The 18,706-nt window shown below is 41.8% G+C and overlaps 2 protein-coding genes across 3 annotated transcripts in view; one reads left to right on the forward strand and one right to left on the reverse strand.

The window, feature by feature from the left end:
- The first annotated feature begins 242 nt into the window (after window positions 1-242).
- GPRC5B (G protein-coupled receptor class C group 5 member B) lies at window positions 243-16,743 on the forward strand. 2 transcript variants are annotated; one of them, XM_039731658.1, is made up of 4 exons: window positions 243-375; window positions 6,290-7,303; window positions 11,786-11,898; window positions 13,254-16,743. In XM_039731658.1, exons 2-4 carry the CDS (start codon window positions 6,298-6,300, stop codon window positions 13,296-13,298), a joined length of 1,164 nt encoding a protein of 387 aa, XP_039587592.1. In that variant the 5' UTR covers window positions 243-375; window positions 6,290-6,297; the 3' UTR covers window positions 13,299-16,743. The 2 variants fall into 2 exon arrangements, with proteins under 2 accessions (XP_039587592.1, XP_039587593.1); XM_039731659.1 differs by having other exon boundaries at window positions 264-375; window positions 6,294-7,303.
- The window catches only part of IQCK (IQ motif containing K), a 40,342-nt gene continuing 35,980 nt past the window's right edge, over window positions 14,345-18,706 (reverse strand). Inside the window, exon 11 of the mRNA XM_039731867.1 lies at window positions 14,345-18,099. Coding sequence (XP_039587801.1) covers window positions 18,044-18,099 — 56 coding nt within the window. The 3' untranslated portion in view covers window positions 14,345-18,043. The remainder of the gene's footprint in view (window positions 18,100-18,706) is intronic.

Here is an 18,706-nt window from a genome sequence, read left to right on the forward strand (position 1 = left end):
GTGTGAGTGAGGGTGAGAATGTGTGTGTGTGAGTGAGGGTGAGAGTGTGTGTGTGTGAGCGAGCAGTGTGTGAGTGAGTGTGAGCAGTGTCTGTGTGTGTGTGTATGTGTGTGAGCAGTGTGTGTGTCTGTGAGTGAGCAGTGTGTGTGAGCAGTGTAAGTGTGCGCCCCCGCCCGCACCGTGCCCCCTCCCCTGGGAGCCGGGCAGCTCCGCGCTGTGGGGCGCCCCGTGCCTGTCCCGGGGAGCCTACAGGAACAGGTGGGCGCTGCGTTCGCTCCCCGCCGCGGAGCCGCCGCGCCGCCGGAGCCGGGATGTGACTTGCGGAGGGCTGGCGGACCGAACTGCCCCGCCGCCCTCGGCCGCAGCGGACAGCGGGTGAGCCGGCGGCGGGCGGGGGGACGGCGGCCCGGGACCGGCTCCGGGGATGGGCTGCGGGCCAGGGCACGGAGCGGAGCCGCTCACCCGGCTCTGCGCCCTGCGCTGCCCGCAGAATTAGCTCGGTGGCCGCCAGCAGACAACAGGCTGGATATAGGAATCCTGGGGGGGATTAGACGGGATATAGGGCAGGACGGGGGGGCTCGGAGCAGGGGCTGCGCTGCGGGGAGCGGGGCTGGCCAGGAGGGCAGTGGAGTTCGGAGAGGATGGGGAAGAGGAGCGGGGACAGGCGGGGGAGGAAAGGACGGGAAAAAGAAACCGAAGAGAGAAAGGAGCGAAGGGACAAAGGAGCGGAGGCTGAGGCGGGATAGGTATGGTCCAGCGGGAGGAGGCTGCCGGCGGGTTCCAGCGCGCCCCGGCCCTCGGCCCCGCAGCGCCGTCCTGCGCGGGCGGCTGCGGCCGAGGCCGGCGCTCACCGCCGTCCCCGTGGGGCTCAGGGGCAGGGAAGGGAAAGGCCGAGGGAGAAGAGCCTTTTGTTGGCCCCCGGCCGCGGTCCCGGGGCTGGCGGGGCTCCGGCTGGGTGCGGGTGCGCGGAGTTTTCTCTCTGGTTAATAGAAGCCCTGTGTCCGTGTTACCTCTCCGCAAAGCCACGCAGGGAGAGGATTTAGCACTTATGTGAACCCTTTGTTTACACCTGCCCTTAATGTTTATCCCAAGGCTAACAGGATTTCCTGCGAGCTGAACCCAAACACCCAGCTTGGTGATCAGCGAGTAGCTGCACCGGGGATCCCCTTGCTGCTTACCAGCAGGGAATACCAGGGTTGAGGTGTTGTCTCGCTACATCGGGAGAAACCCGGTGACAGAACCCATCTGCTAGAAGGCTATGACATGAATAGAAACAGTCTGAGAATTAGCGAAGAAAATAAAAAGGTTGATTGCTGTAATTGATTGCTGCCGCTTGTGAATTCTACACCAGGCACTGTGGTCAGAAGTACCTGGGCACACGTGATACACTGATTCTGGCCAAAGGGAATTCAGCTCCTAGAAAATTAGAAAGATAATTTCATAGTGTATCCAGCATCACAAAGTGTTTCTAAATGAAAGCAATACTTTTTCTACATGTCCTTTTTGGAGTGGGCTCTTGCCTTGTGTAACTGCGAGGCTGTAACAGAGCATGATGTGTGTCTGATGCAGGGGCTGTCAAAATCACTGCTGTATTTTTGCCTACAAAGCACAATTGCACTATTAATTATTATTCTGGAAATACACACGTCTCTTGAGTAGTCTGATCTCAGCTTGGCTGTTGCTGCTCTGTTATCAGTCCTGGAGCTCATTCTTCAGTTCTGATCAAAAGCAGCTGGCAGAGATCCTGTGTTGTGATTAATTCCTCACTCACTCGCATCTCTCCACAACACTTCGTGGCGGGGGTGGTTTTCTTTTGGAAATTGCACAGTGAACCAGTCTTCTGCCTGTGTAGTTACTATTTGTGCTACTATTGCTTATATTTACTAGATGCATTTACTGAATGCATTTCCCAGTGTCAGTTGAGTAACATTTGAACTCCAGGTACAGAAGCAGATAATGCATCTAACCATGAATAGCCTAACCTTAACTCTGTGCACAGTTACACATTTATTCTGTATATATATTATGTAGCAGCATACAGCCGTGTCTTTTTGATCCCTTTGCAAGCTTTGGTCAGAATACTTTAACTACAGAAAGCCTCATTGATTTTTAACCGTGACAACTTTTTGATGACAACTGTGAGATTTTCTCTTTCTGCTTAGTTGCTTGTAATTGTAGTTTGTACCCGCTGGGGCAGCTTTGTGTCTGCAATTTCTGTAGTGACTCTATGCCAGATAATGTAATGAAGGGACCTCACTCTGTAGAAAACAGTGGAGTTATTACAGCTGTCATTGAGAGCAGATTTTGAGCCAAAAATTGAGTACTGGATTGAAATAGTAGCTGTCCTGCTAATTGTTCAATGCTTTTGCCTAAAATGTGTAAGGCTTATTGATTAGAATATTGATTGCAAGTGTTCCTGATTGCTCTGGTTTCAGGTATGTTGCCTTAATGGCTTTACCGAAATAAAGTTTTGGAGAGGAATCTTGGGGGATAAAAAAAATCTCAAGTTGCTTTTGTTCCCTGTGAACAGTTCATTGCAGTGTGCAGGGGATGTATCTGTGCTGGAATGTCTCTGTGCTCTCCTGTGTGGCTGTCTGCTCTGGCAGCAGGAGTGAAGTGCCAGCCGAATAGAGCGCTATTGTTACTACTGGGAGGTTGCATAACTTTAGCAGGAGCTAATCTAGACATAAAGATATAAAAACACTCTTCCTCTACAGTTACTGATTTAAGTAACAACCAGCAAGAATGTATAACACCTCAAGAGGCTCAGAACTCTGCCATCCTACCCACTGCACAGGCTTGAGGAAGATAATATTTTAATAAAACCCCCATAATGATGTATTTCTGGTTTTTGCAAAACCAACTTTTCTGGGAAACAAAAAAAAACCCAACAAAACAAAACAAAAAGAACCCCAAAAAAACCCCAAAAACCACCACTTCAAAACAAAAAAAAAAAAACCCCAAAAAAACCCCAAAACCCACCACTTTACAGTTTTCCCTTAAAATGATTGAATCTGTAGTTTTAGCTAAAGTTGTGATGTTCACTTGCCAAACTTGTGTGTTGTAATGCAGTGCTTCCCCTTGTTTTTATAACTGTCTGTGTTCAGTGCTGAATATCAGCACAAGAAAGAGGAGTTTTTTTGGCTAGTAATGTCTCAGGGAGTAGATTATTAATATTGCCTGGTTCTAGCCAGTTAGGCAGAAATTGATAGTAAACACGTTAGAAACAAACTGCTTTGTTGATAGCAGTTAGGAGACTTCAAGCTCTGCTTTCCAGCTTTGCTCTGGGCAGGATCTAGTGTTTAGAGAGACTCACTGACACTGGGTAGGGAATTATTTCATCAAGAGTAGCTGTCAGCAGTCCTAGAGATTTTCTTGGTCAGTACTGTGGCTGTCTGGAACATTTCTAAGAGGACCATTGATTATGTCCATCAGCTTTCCCAAAAGCACAAAGTAACTTGGGAAAATTCCTCTTGAGTTGAACACCTCTATATTTCAGAACACGTATTTTGAATTCTGAGTATATTTTGTCACAGCTTAATTTCCCCTTTCCAAAACTAACCACTTCTTCATGGAGGGGGAAATACTCAAATTCATTAACCCTCCCTTCCCCCTCCCAAACACTTCCAAATAGGAAGAGGAAACAAATGATGGCCTGACAATATGACTGCTTACCCATGCAGCACAATCTCCATGGAAACAGACTGTCCTAGAATAGCTCAATCACATGAGGGTTACATGACATGAATAAAGTAACCAGAAAACTGGAAAATATCTTAGAACTGGGGATACTTACACTTAATTAATTACCCCCCAGGTCTTTGGAGAGTAGCTAATAAACAAAGCTAGCATTGAAAGCAATTTAGTCCATGCTTGCTACAATTTGTAAGTGATGGGATAGTGGAAAATTAACATGACCCTCACTTTGGGGCTGTTTATTGTTTCTAGTTTGGGTGACATTTAGAATGAATTTTGAATCATTTTCCACATGACCTCCTACTTCTTGAAACGGTACCACGGGTTTGGGGCATTGCCTTAGTAGGTCCCAGTGGATTTCCCCCTTTTGTGTCAGCAGGCACTGACCATTTCACACTTTTTCAGATGTTTCAAACTCTAAAGAGGAAATTCACTAGTTGCCGTAGGAATTGACTGTGCATGAAAGGAATTGGAGAACTATCTTCGGAATGTTTTCTTCTAGTTAATTATGTACTCAAAGGGCAAGGAGATTTATTGAGCGTATATTCAATACAAAAATGAATATATTTCACTGATGATTAGTTTTCTGTCTGTAAAGTCAATGTTTTTAACGTGGGTGTTGCAACAGAGTCATTGAAGAACCTGTTACACAAATCAGATACAAACAAGTGTATGTTCTACCAATCCACCATAAAGTAAATTACAGATAGGTAGAAAAAACAAATCATTTGTCCTTAGCAGGTCATTGCATCGTTAGAACATTGCAGCCCTTCCAATAGTGCAAAGATTAATATCTGTGGGCTGGCAGAGATCACCCATTACCCATTTCCTGTTTGTCCAAGCCCACATCACATTATTTGTCACAGGTTCCACTTCTGAGATGAAGGTTTGTAATAGGATGTTTTGTACCCTGTGAGGGTGCAGACCATAGAGTCATTACAGGTTTATATTGGCATGTTTGCTCTCTTGGTGCCCCTGATGGCAAACATCATAAACTTCATCATCTGTCTCCTGATAGAGGCTGGACATGGCCATTGGTCATGACACAGGGAAACACTGGTTTGAGGATTCAGAGCCTCAGGATTTAACTGTGGTCATTACAGGACTGTAAACCCATAGTTCTCAGCTCTAAGAGACACAGTACAGTTTCAGACAGTCTGTGTAAATAGCTTTTCTGTTGGTTATGACTGATTGTGCTCAATGCAACACTGCACCACTACTTTAAATAATTTTCAACTCTCGTTAAAGTTTTCCAAAAGCAGTTCTAATCTTTGAAATCTCTTTGGACAGGTAACCATTTAGGGCTGTTGATGGCTTACAGAAGAGCTCCTGATAGTTACTCTGCTTTTCACTTTGCACCCTAAACATGTCCCATGAGCTGCGTGACTCACCTTGACTCACATCACTGCCTGCTTGTGTGGTGCTTTTCTTCCTCGTGGTCATGCAGTGCCAGTGGGAGTCTGAAACATCCCCCACATCAATGAGGAAAATCCTGCTGGAACCTGCAGCACTAGCTGCTGGTGAAGGTTAACAGAGTCAGGTTTCATATCTGCTCCTCACAGTGTTTGCTCCAGACTGCCCTTACAGGGCTGTGGCTGGGGCAGACTGTGAGTTAAAGGTTACATTTTTTAGTGATCTGCTTTGCTTAATAAAAGCAAACGCCATCATGTGTGTTTTTAAAGCACCTAACCCATGTTCTTCCTGAAACAAAGTTGGGATTTGCCTAGGCTTTTGGTCCTGGTGGTGAAGTGGGATGTGCTGTGTTCCTGGAGTGTTGACCATTGTCCTCTCTCTGGATCCAAGAAAGATGCTCTGGGTTTTGTTATTTGTCTCCTTTGAATGGCTTTGGACTGGCTAAGAAGCACAATGAGGCATTCATTTTTGATTAGTTGATTGATGATACTGCATGTGTGCACCATTGTCACAGAATATGGGATTTTTCTAGACTACCATTCCCATTTCCAAATGCAATCTAATATCTGGAAGAGGATAAAAGAAGTGAATATGATTACTGCCAATTGACAAAGCATGAAAATGAGATTTTTCTTTTTTTTTTAAGAATGTAAAATGTTTATTTTCCTTGGATTGCTTTATCCTTTAAAAAGTAATAATTTAAAAAGTGGTTTTGGTTCTGTCTTTGTTCCAGTACAAGGAGCAAGGCTGTGGGACAGTGTAATTGTGATATTGCTTACACCTGCATCAGGCCCAGTGCAACTTAAACACGCTTTAAACACTTTGATTTGAATGGGGTATTACATTTAAACAGGTACTAAGTGTCCAGGTATTGCAGATAATGTAAGATTTGAAACAGGATACATAATTGTTCCTGGCTGTGTTGCAGGCCATTTGCAGGGTCAGAGTTTGGAAATGTTGTTTTCAATCTGTGCAAACAGAGCAGTGAGTCATTTTGCATTCTGAGTACAACAGGCAAAAGCAGATTTTGGGAGGGCAGTGGAGGGGGCTGGGGGAGGCTGTGCCAGCTGCAGATCCAGTGCAAAAACTGTAAACATGGGCCACTGGAACAAGCTGGGCTTCAGTGGCTGTGAGATCCTCCAACCTCAGCTCCCGCTAAACAAATACTTTGTTGTCTCAGACAGAAAAATGAAAACCTACCCAGCCATTGGTTTCTTCCTCCTGCTGGTGATCAGCTATGGCTCCTCAGAGAACTCCAGCACGCCGCGGGGCTGCGGGCTGGATCTCCTGCCCCAGTACGTGTACCTGTGTGACCTGGATGCCATCTGGGGCATCGTTCTGGAGGCGGTGGCGGGGGCAGGCGTGCTGACCACGCTGCTGCTGATGCTGATTTTGCTGGTGAGGCTGCCCTTCATCAAGGACAAAGAGAAGAAGAGCCCCCTGGGAATGCACTTCCTCTTTCTCTTCGGGACTCTGGGACTGTTTGGGCTGACGTTTGCTTTCATCATCCAGGAAGATGAAATGGTGTGCTCTACCCGAAGGTTTCTCTGGGGAGTTATCTTTGCTTTGTGCTTCTCCTGCTTGCTAGCCCAAGCCTGGAGGCTTGGCAGGCTGGTTCGCCACGGGAAGAGCCCGTCTGGCTGGCACCTGGCCGGGGTGGCCACGTGCCTGATGCTGGTGCAGGTCATCATCGCGACCGAGTGGCTGATCCTGACGGTTGTCAGAGACAACAAGCTGGCCTGCAGCTACGAACCCATGGATTTTGTCATGGCTTCCATTTACGTCATGTTCCTGATGGTCTTTACCATGGGATTTTCGTTCTTCACTCTCTGTGGGAAGTTCAAGAAGTGGAAGAAAAACGGAGTATGCCTCATTATAACCCTTTTCTTTTCCATTCTGATTTGGGTAGCCTGGATGACTATGTACCTCTTCGGTAACGCCGAGCTCCAGAGAAGAGACAAATGGAGTGATCCCACTCTGGCCATTGCACTGGTCTCCAGTGGCTGGGTGTTTGTTATTTTCCATGCCATCCCAGAGGTCCACTGTACCATCCTTCCATCGCAGCAGGAAAACACACCCAATTATTTTGATACTTCACAGCCGAGGATGCGTGAAACCGCTTTTGAGGAAGATATACAGCTTCCTCGGAGCTACATGGAAAATAAAGCCTTTTCAATGGATGAACATAATGCAGGTAAAAATTGGCTATAAAGCACTATATTTTTTATAGTGTCAAGAAAACTCTCTGTATGAGACATTTTTCAGGTGTTGAAAACAAAGGTCATGATAAATACAATAATTTTCACACTACACCTTGTTCCCTTTTACAATTTTCACTAAGATATCATCTAGTGAGAGACAAAAATAAAAAAAACCACAAACAATACATAGGTTAAAATTATCTTCTGCATGTTGATTTTTCTTTGAAAAAACAAACTACTTCAAATGCAAAGGCAACACCAAAAGAATAAAAAAATCATTGTGGAAAAATAACCTTTAAATAATTTAAATGACCTTTTTTTTTATAATTAGCAGTTATCAACATTTAATACAAAATATTTTCCTAAAATCTCAGACAAAAAATGAAGTGGTCTGTGTTACAAATTGCTCAACCACTTGAGCAACAAAATAATTACTATTAATTATCTTTCCATTAAAATGGATTTAGTGCCACTTTGTGTCCCTGTGGGGGGAAAAATGCCAAGTGGCTTACAGACAGTTCAAAGACAGCCTTTGTTCTGAAGGCTTGAACATCTGAGGTTTCACAGAGGTTTTGAGGTAATTTGCCTTCCTTGTTGTAGAACGTGATCACACATCATTAAAATTTGCAGTGGGAATGTTTTTGAGTGATTGCTGAAAGGACCAGCAAGAACTGGGTGCTGCAGAGCTCCAGCCCCTTGCTGAAGGTGTAACCCATGTCAGAAATGCCAGGGGTGCCTCCGTGACCAGCAGTGGGAAGCAGCAGCCCCGTGGTGTTCTTAGGGGGCTGTGGTCTGGTGCTGCCCCACACCTGGGTAAAGGATTTTGTCACAAGTCACACTGTTTTTTTCACTCTAATTGAGAAGAATACTGGCCTGGTAGTCCGGGCAGCAGTTGCTACATTGTTCTGGCAGCTCCTGAAAGAAAGCTTAGAGCACATGGTCCAGGCACTTCACCTTCCTGCTCATCTTTATGTGTCAGATTTCCTCTGGGTTTGATGTTTCCCTGGGTGCTGACCAGGCACGGAGGAAAAGAGCACTTTTGTTTGGCACAGAAGTGAGTGTCAGGTCAGGAAGGCATTGTTTCCTCTAAGTTTTTTAGCAGGAACTTTAAAGATCTTCTAGTAGGGAGGTTTGTTCTGTGAGTAGATACCATAAGGGCAGTGGTAAAACAAAAAAAAAATCACATGAATAAAAGAATGGTTGTTATTACTAATGTTCTAAAGCAAGAGGCAGTTGCACTATGGATTGTTAAAGGCACTCTTTTTTTTATGTGGTGTTTTTTTTACTGTCCTCCATCCCTCATTAAATTAATTTCATAGTAAGGTAACTGCAGTGGCTTCAGTGAAGCTATTTCTGGCTAAGGCAGATCTAAGAACAAAATTGGATCTTTGTATCATTCCATTCATGGGTGCATTTTTAAAAAAGAACTGGAAGCTCCTTTCTGATCTAATCATTCAGTAATTAAGTTTTTTTGTGAAATGGATAGATGTATGATAGCCACAAAATCATTATACTGTCTATTATAGTGCAATTTATGTTCTGTTTTAATCTATGTGAATGACAGTACAATACAAAATAGATTTCCTTATCTGATGCCCGTGTTAATGTATACCATAATAAATGCCAGTCATTCCTATTCCCATGGCATAAAGGAATTTTTAATACATCAAAACAGATTAAATATTCCTTTGCAGCAGTTCTTTAGGGACTGGCTTGGGACAGCAGGGTTTGGAGACAAAACTTAGCATCATGGTAGAGACTTAAAGAAATAATTTAATAATAACAAAGACACTAAGTCAGATCCCTGTGCTGATGGTTGTCAGTGGCAAAGCACCTGGAGTCTGTGAGCAATTGGCTCTGCAGGTATGAAGAGAATGTTCTCTTCTTTCATCTATTTAAGCAGACTCAGCTTGAGAATTCATCATCAAAAGTTCAGAAATTACTGGAAGGGTACTTTCTTCAACTACTTCTTACTTAAGAATGATGTTTAAGAATAGAAGATCTACTAGTTGTAAAGTTTGGAAGACATGATAAGCAGAAAACAGGTTCCTAACTGTAATACTTGTTTCAGTAAATAGTTAGCTTTAAGTAGAAAACATGCCTGGACAAACATATTTTCCATTAATTCTTGTTGTTTCCACTAATACTTGTATAAAATAATTTCATAACTTCCATATTTTTTAAGATTTTAAGCAGCATTTTAAGAATCTGGTTAGCCTTCAGGTTCAAACAAGCAAATATCCTCCTTGATTCCTCCTTTCTTAGCAAAAATATACCTTCAAGTTATGCATTGCAACAAGAGCTGCTCTATGCCAGGAACAACATTAAGCATTAATAGAGCAAACCTATTTTAAAGTCACTAACTTAAACATCATTTAAACAGCTTACTAATCTGGGATTTTAATATTTATATGATAGGTTGTAATATCTCTTCAGAAGAGTTATTTTTCATAGGTGTGCCTTCTAAAATGGTATTAAAGTATTTATTAAGCCTGGACAAAGAGCAGTTGACTGAGTTCTCAGTGCTCTCTGGAAGTGCAGTGCACACCAGTAGGGCAGCCTCTGTAGGCAGGGAGAATTTAATTGCCTTAAACAAGAGAAATCTGGATGTGAAATGTAGAATGCTCCAGCTGTCAGGAAACCCAAGCCCAAACAGCTCTGGTATCATTAAATTTCATTTAGTAACTTCTAATACTACCAGTCATCGTCACAGCCAATACCTAAAAGCAAAGTGAACAAAATTTCAAATGTGTTACAAAGAGGCTTTGACAAATATTAAATATCCTCAGTACTGCTTGTTTTTTTACCTATACATACCCTATGCAAGTGGATTTATTTAATAGCAATGTAAAAAGTACAAGGAAAACGGTAAAACCAGTGTGAGAAAAAAATCCAAAATGAGTATTTTGTCTACAAGCTTTGACAGAGATTCTCACATCAAAAAAAGTGTAGCTGTTTGCAGTAATAGGGAAAGAAAATTTGGCAATATGAAATTGAATTTACTGGCTCTTTAAGATAGCTTGGAGATGACTGTCTATTTTGTGTAAATATTCTGTATAAATATTTTAATGATGGTGTGCATGAGAAAGATTTTTGTGTCTGTGTGTAATAGCAAATTAGAGTGCAATCATGTGTGTTTATCACACAAAAAGTAGTCAAATAGCCAAAAAAAGTTACTGACCTTGACATGGTTATATATCTAATAGAAAATACTTAGTTCCAGTTTAGGCATTTTCATATTTTTTTCTCCCAGTGTTCTCCAAAAATATGTAATTTCCAAATAGGGAGCAAGTGTGGGTCTATATGTATCTGAAGTCAACAGCTGAGCATTTGCAGGGTGGAATTTCTAAATTTCCATGCTAAATCAGTACTGTTCTTCATCTTGGTGCACAACTCCCAAAGAGAGGAGTAGCAGTGCATAGAGGACAGCATATGGCAGTAGGATCCATTTAAATCTTCTTCTACACAGAGCAGCTACACTGGAGATAAATCCTGGCTTCCTTAAAGTCTCTGCTGAAATGCTCATAAACTTCAGCTCATTCATTATTTCAGCCTGAGACTGTAGAATTGTAATTTGAATTAAATCTAAGAGAAGTTCTTGCCCCAGGTGCCTGAACTGGGCATGTTTGTGTTTAGCAGCTGACAGATGAGTTCTGCCCACTGTGACCACGCACGTCGTGTGGATAAATGAGCTCTGTTCCCTGGCCACGTCTGAGTTCACTGGAGTCATTATTTACCCTCGAAATTAAAGAGGGAGTTTGTGTGTGCCAATCCCCAGCCTGCTTTAGAGAGAGCAGCATATCCCTCATTATGCATATCTCACTCAGAATTTACATCTTGAACCCAAACTTGTACTAAAGTTAATGGGGAGAGTGTTTTATTCCTGGTATAAACATCCAAAAGGACACTCAGTATCTTCTCTTTGGCTTCAGTGATTTGCCATGTTTAAGCTATTTGAAAGCAATATTTACTCCATCTTTCCAGTTTCTCAGAGTAAATATAATCTGAAACATCTGGAAAATCCTTATTTGCTAGTCATGCTGAAGTAATGCTCAGGGGGTTGTGAGCATTTGCTTACTGGCTCGAGCAAGGCTTTGGATCCCTGTCCACCGAGTTCGATAGAAAGCAAAATGTAACACATTTCACTTAACCCCACAATATCCAGACCAGCACTGTGCAAAACGCATTGTGCAAGATACATCACAAGTTTGGTGACTAAAGACACTGAGCTCCCACTGAAATGAGATTAAGCAAGCTTCAAAAATGTGGTTCCTTTTTCCCCCTCCCTAGCGAACAGTTCATTTAATGTAAATCCGATTCTCCTGAGAATCCCAACGTGTCAGGGAAACAGCTGTTCAACAGCAACGTGGAAGTAAAAACCAGTGGCAAAATTCCCAATAAGCAAACTGAAGGAGAGGCTCTGTGGTTGGCCAGCTTTACCTGTGTGCTAAGCGTGATCTCTGTCTCCCACGCAGCGCTCAGGACGGCGGGATTTCGGAACGGCAGCCTGGGGAGCCGGCCCAGTGCTCCTTTCAGAAGCAATGTGTATCAGCCAACTGAGATGGCAGTTGTGCTAAATGGTGGGACTGTAAGTATCAAAATGTGATGATTTAAGAAATCTTTGAAATGCACTGATATATACAACCGTTACTAATTGAAAAACCTGCTTTAGCTTATTCACAGCAGGGGGAAAGCTATAAATGAAAATTAAGGCAGAAATTATGCATGTAATGCTTCCCTTCCCTCTAGAAAATATGTAGTTAACAAGTATTTTGCATTTGTTTACTTGGCTATTCACATTTTGCAGTGCAGCTTCAGTGAACCAAGTATTTTTATAAGACAACATATCCAATGGCCCTTTCAATTAAATTTGTGTTAAGGTATTTAACACAACTATTAAGTGACACCATTTCTAACCTGATTTTTTTCAAGATGGTGTGAGTCACACAGGTGTTTTCAGACAGTATGTTACTTTACATAATTGTTGCAGATAATGGTTGTCTCTCATATATATTCCATTTTCTTGTAAAATACATGTAACTCTCTGTAACTTACAGATTTGTACATATTTTGAAAAGAGATTCATAAAAGAGGAAAATAGAATATTTTCATGTTAATAGCATCAATTTTTCTTCCTTGGACAATGGTTTGGCATGTCTTTGATAGACCTATATTTTTGCAGCGTGGTTGTTGTAAGATTGGTTTAGTGATGCCAAACAGACTTTACAAATGTTTTTCACATTATGTCTAATTTTCACTTAAGACATTTCATATAGCAGGCATACTGTTGAAAAAGAAAAAAATTCATTCCCACATTTTTCATGCATATCTACATGCTTCTTAAAAATCTACTCATGAGCCAGTTTGTACTCATGTGAGTTGGGTTTTCTTTCTTTTGAATCATGAGCTGATTCCATAACTCAACCTCCACAATTAAAGCCAGTTTAAAATGAAATTGCAGGTCTGGTTTTGTTTTTAAGTAAGTAAAGTTCTGGCTGATTTTAGTGGGCAAGAGGGACTAGATGCAAGAATTCTCCTCTGTGGTAAGACTGTGTGAAACATGTCAACTTGAGTAAAATGAAAAGGCTTGGCTTTGCTGTCAGTAATGGATTGCATCCTTCTGATGTTTTAATTCATCTCTGCCTGTTTTCTGATACCAAAATGTGCAGCTCAGGGAGAAAGCAGTTAAAGGATGAGAAGCTTGAGAATTTGGGTTTTTTGTTTGTTTTGCTTTGTTCTGAGTTGGATGCAAAGCTCATGTGTATGTATAGTAATGGTTTTACAGAGAGATAAATGCACTGTATGGGTGGAAGATGACTTTCTTTGTATCACTTTGCTCTAGAACTGCCATCTGGAAAGCTGTCCTGTACATGTAGTGTGATAAACACTGACTTTTGAACAGTCCAGATCTCTCAGTTATGGGTTTATTATCCTTATTTCCAGATACCAACTGCTCCGCCAAGTTACACTGGACGACACCTCTGGTGAAAGGCTGTAGGCTGTAGAGAATAAGAATCCTTGTTGCAGATGTTGTTCCCTGGCAGTGTGTCTTTGAGGGAAGGAATCCATAACAGTACCAGACAAAGCAACAAAACATCCAGGATCTTTCTAAATCCTGCAGAGGATTTTGCCTAAATGTGAACAACATTGAATGGAGAATTGCAAAAACAAAATTGTAAAACTGAAGCTAAATCTAATTTAAAACAGAAGTAGGCACACCTTAATTGGCAGAGGAGATGTATTCTGAAGTGTAAGATATTCTCTTGTCTGTAACTTGTGTGCTAGACAAGCCTGGTTTTGGTGGTTGCCAGTTGCTTGCAAAATACCTTCCTCTCACCTAAACTTAACTCGTGTTGCCACAAGAGATTGCCACTACAGCGCGAAAACACGCGGGATTTCTTTCCATTTTCCTCCTTTCCCTGTCATTTCCAACGTCATGAGAAATCCCTGGTTTGCTCCCTCCCTAGCTGTGCTGTGCAGTCACAGCACCGTGTGTAGGCAGACTCGGTCCCCGTGGCTCTGTGGCTCTGCAGGCTGATGCTCTGCTCTCAGGAGCTCTGCAGGCTGATGCTCTGCTCTCTCAGGAGCTCTGCAGGCTGATGCTCTGCTCTCAGGAGCTCTGCAGGCTGATGCTCTGCTCTCTGGGGAGCTCTGCAGGCTGATGCTCTGCTCCCAGGAGCTCTGCAGGCTGATGCTCTGCTCTCTCAGGAGCTCTGCAGGCTGATGCTCTGCTCTCTCAGGAGCTCTGCTCGTTAGCAGCTGGCCCGGGAGGGGCAGTTCTGGAGCTCTGTGCACGTTTCGTGCGCCTTGCGGAGCCTGTCGGGCGCGGGCGGCTCTCCCGGCCCGAGGGATGGGTTCCCAGCCCCGCAGCCGTTCCCGGGGCGCTGCTGTGGCCGGGGCCCTGCGAGCCCCGAGCCCCGCTCCCCTCGACTGCGGGTGTTCGTGCGTTAAATGTGGTTGTGCATTTTAGTGCCTAGAGAGTAGAATCTCTGTGCTGGAGGTGGTTTGTTGTTGTTTTTGTTTATTTAAGGTGGTTTCTTCCCTAGTCCTCCCCATCCATTTTCTTGAGTTGATATAAGGCAGAGTTTTCAAGGCTTTTCATCTTCGTTCTCTCCAGGTTATTTAAACGGTTCCCATTGCCCATTTGTTGTGCCATGGTTTTTCATTATGTTCAAGCAATCATTCCTTTCTTTAACATTTAATACATATCGGACATTGAAAACATCACTGTATCCTCACTGTTTGGCCAATGTTAATCTTAGCTTTCCTCAATACTAAAAGCTAATTGTTTTTACTTGAAGGCATAGGAAACATATAACAATTAAACTTTGCATATGCTGTAATAAAAATATATATTTTCAAACTAAAAAAAAAAGTACAAATAACTGGATAGCTTAGTAGCTTCACAGAGAGAAGTTACTTGCTGTATACTGCAGAAGAAAGACAAGCTTTTTATTTTTCAAGAGTCTTCCTGATTCCTCATGTACCTCCATTTCTACTGAATTAGGAGCCTAGTCCTGCAGACTTGTAGTCCCACGAGTAGTCCCACCAACACCAGTAGGTCTGCATAAGGTACAGAGGCTGCAAGACCAGTCCCTGAGTGTTGCACACAGATATATGTATATATATATATGGAAAAATATCTATTGCCATTCTTGCCATGATCATCTTATGGGGTTTTATTTCAAAGCCCTTCTCCTCCAGAAGCAATGTTTTTCTGTCATGCATGAGTGAAGGAGTATGTCAGCTCCCCCCTGCCCTCCCCTCCTCGAGGCAAAGGAAGCATGTGCTTGTTTTAGGGATCCTTTATTTCATTTTGTATGTAACTAGATGGCCTTAGTAACCAAGTAGGGTAGGGGTGGATATTGCATGCTATCCAGTGACTTAGAAATACATTTTGCTTGTTATGAGCAGAGCTTTGATCAAATAAGAGAATATTTAAGATAATGATTGCCACCCAGAAGACATGTAATTTGGAACAATTAAAAAACTATTACCATCACTTGCCTGCAGAATTTTGCTTTTAAAAATCAGTTAGAAAAAAATCCCTCATAAAACTCTTATCATAAAAACATATAAGATGACCATGGCATAAATGGTAGGACAGGTTTCTTTTAAAAAGTTTATCATGCTACAACCAAGACTTATGAATTATAATACATATTTTACAGACCTTTGACAAAAACTATACAAGACATAGTTATCTTAAGAAATTTTCTTTCTCTTTTTCTAGATGTGACTGAATTGATAAATTAAGTTCCCAATCCTGCTTCTGATGAAGTTGTTTGGGATTTCAGGGCTTATGCAAAGATATGGCCAGATCTTACAAACTGCAATTCACATGACTAGTCTCACTGGGTTATTCATGTGGACTATTCACTGAATAGAAAATTAGCAGGATTGGGTTTAATGTGTGGTGATGAAAGTGTGGCAATAGATTTAGGAGGGTCTTTATTTTCCAACTTTTTACAATTAGTAATGAGCAACTTTTTTTTTGTAAGTCACTAGTCTGTGATGTGAAATGCCCCAAAATAAAACTGTAATTGAAGAAAGGCACCTTTATGTTAACTTATATTTTTGTTACAGTATTTACTTTTGCCTTTTTTGAAAGTTTTCTAGAATGTAGAGCATCTGTGAACAACATGAATAAGTAACTAAGCACAAGCCTTTCACAGTTCTCCTGATTATAATTAGCTTTTATACTATAAAAGCTACTATGTTGTCCCTTGAAGGTAATGTGCTCATGGTGTTTCCATGCAGAAAAATGAAATCAAAAAGCATCTGACAAAAGCATCTATTAGCAAAACAAGATTTAAAATGACCAGCTTTTGATCAATGGCAGGAAAAGAGTTCAAAGTCCTACAGATCCTGTCCAGCATTCAGATGGGTTGAGGGTGTTTGACACTTGCCAGAAAATATGTAGCATTTTCAGAAGAACACTCTCAATACATCCAGCTGCTTCTATAAACAAGGTACATGAAATACTATGGAATTAGCTGTTTCTGCTTTTAGTGTAAACACAGGCATCTTGGTTGGCTTCGTCTGAGCTCGATGCCTTGGGTCTAACCAAAGGCCATACAAAAGGGAGCATTGTAGCTTTTATAACAAAACAATTGGATTATTCTACCAACTTACAGGATTACAAAGCAGGTGCTTTTTATTAATTGATGAGAGCTGAAGCTCGTTTTTGATAGATGATATATATTTATTAAATGTATTAACGTGTGTTTTATAACGTACCCTTTTTTCCGCTGACTGTTGCATACTGGTATCTTACTGAGTACATCTTTAAAGGATTTTCAAGACAATCAATGTGTACCATGATGACTGTACATAAGTATACGAAACTACAAAGGTTGTAAAGCATGGGCAAATGTTTTATTTTCAAAATGCTGTTCTTAACGAGAATAAAGGCTTTACTATTTACTTACAATCTTTGTGTCCTCTTGGTTTTAAAATCCACACAGATTTTTTCCATTGCAACAAGCCCTGCTACAGACAGAATTGCTCCTTGGTGCAGTTGCTCAATGTAAGCAAAGTTAAACTGAAGGAAAGGGCTCCTAAACCACATTCCTCCACCTCTGGCCACATTCCCACACTTACCCTTAGCTCTGGCACCTATCACACCCATGGTGAGCCAGTCAAGGAGCTCAGAGCCAAACTCAAAACACAAAAGGGATACTTTTTTCCCCCCTGTTGGCTCAGCAGTTTCCTGTTCTGGTTCAATTGCTTGTGAAAAGAAGGGGACAGAAGAATTCAGCTGGGCTTGAAGAGTGCAGAATGAGAGTTTTTTCTTCAAATGGTTTGATTTTCCAGAGTAAGAACCATCATCACCAACCAGGAGAAAACCCAAGGGGTGGGTGCTGGTGTAAGAGTGAGGACAAAATCTGTGCAAGTGAAGGAAGAAATTCATGTGGAACCACAGCAAGTGCTGCAGACCACCCATGTTTTATTAGGTGTTCAGTCAAAACAACTACACCTTTGACTTACATGGAATTATTTGTAGTTCTGCTACTATCTTCTCTAATTGTGAAATTAAAAAGGCAGAAATAGGATTGTTCTTGAAAGGACTAAGTTAAAAAAATAATAAGGGTTCCTTAGCAAGGGCCCCAATCTGATTTTTACTGTGCTTGGACCTGATATAAGTAAGTAGCCTGCATAAGATTGCTGAAAATGCTGACCCTGGTGTCTTAATTCTACACTTTCTCAGCACATGTGCTAAGTGGTAACAAAAGGGCCTTTGACTTTTCTCCCCTGCAGAAATGCAGAGCAACCCCAGCTCTCATTGCCTTCCATTGGAATTGCAGAGCATTTCTGCAAATTAGACCATTCTGAACAGAGCCTGGATTTGTGTAAATTGTCATAGCTCTGCAGGAGTCAGAGACGTCCAGTTTATGATAAATGAAGATTTAACACTCGCCTACATGCGGGTAGAGCCCTGTTTAATTTCATCCAGAGTTTTGTTCTTGTCAGTAAAGGTTTTAAGTGAGCATTCAGGAACACAAGATAAATACAGATTCAACATTTTTGGCTAGATGTGCACCATTCCATCTGTTTTAACAGAATTGTGCTCACTTTAGACCAAGACTGAATTTTGTCTTGGCATGCTGGGTCCTTACATAACCTGCCTTTGATTTACAATACCTCACATGTAAAACTTTAATGCTAAAAGGGTTTCTAAATCAGTATCACAAAGTCCATGAGCTCTGTGCTTTGCAATTTCAGTGAGGAAACTAAAATTGAGATGTTGAAGGATTTTGTTTGTCCAGCTCTTCTGATTTGCTTCTCACTGCAACCATACAAAAAAAAAAAAAAAGAAAGATTAACAGGCAAAGAATCATCCATACTTCTATAGCAAATACTCTGTTGTTCAATAAATAAATAAAAATCCCCTACCCAACCCAAAATGTGTATGTCTTCGCTGCATGGCATTTTTTTTCATGTTTTGACGCACAGCTTCAGCACTCAGATACTTGCACACAGTTCTTTGTGCAGCTGTGGGAGTTGTGCATGTGTAGCTAAGGCAGAGCTGTTTGCTAGTAAGAAGTCACTGGCTTATTAAAAAAAAAAATTGAAAGCAGCTCTTTGAGGTTTTTGCTTTGAAGAATTTTCAATTAAAAGTCAGTGATGAAGTCATACAGTTCACCTAGCATATAAATATATTTTTGTCACTTAGGACAACAAGCAAGGTCAATAAAGAATAGTTTCTCTATGTCTCAGTGGAAAGAAGAATGTTATCCATGTGATTGCAAAGGGTCTGCCAAATGGGAAAAATCAGTCAAACAAAGAGCACAGGATTGCTTGCTGGAGTAAACAATTCTAAATGAACAAAAGCTCTACATAAAAGTAAAATGTCCCACCCCCTGGTGAAAGCTGTTTTCAAAGCTCTGTATTCT

Source organism: Passer montanus, unplaced genomic scaffold (genome assembly GCF_014805655.1).
Source record: "Passer montanus isolate IOZ18808 unplaced genomic scaffold, ASM1480565v1 scaffold8, whole genome shotgun sequence".
NCBI lineage: Eukaryota > Metazoa > Chordata > Aves > Passeriformes > Passeridae > Passer > Passer montanus.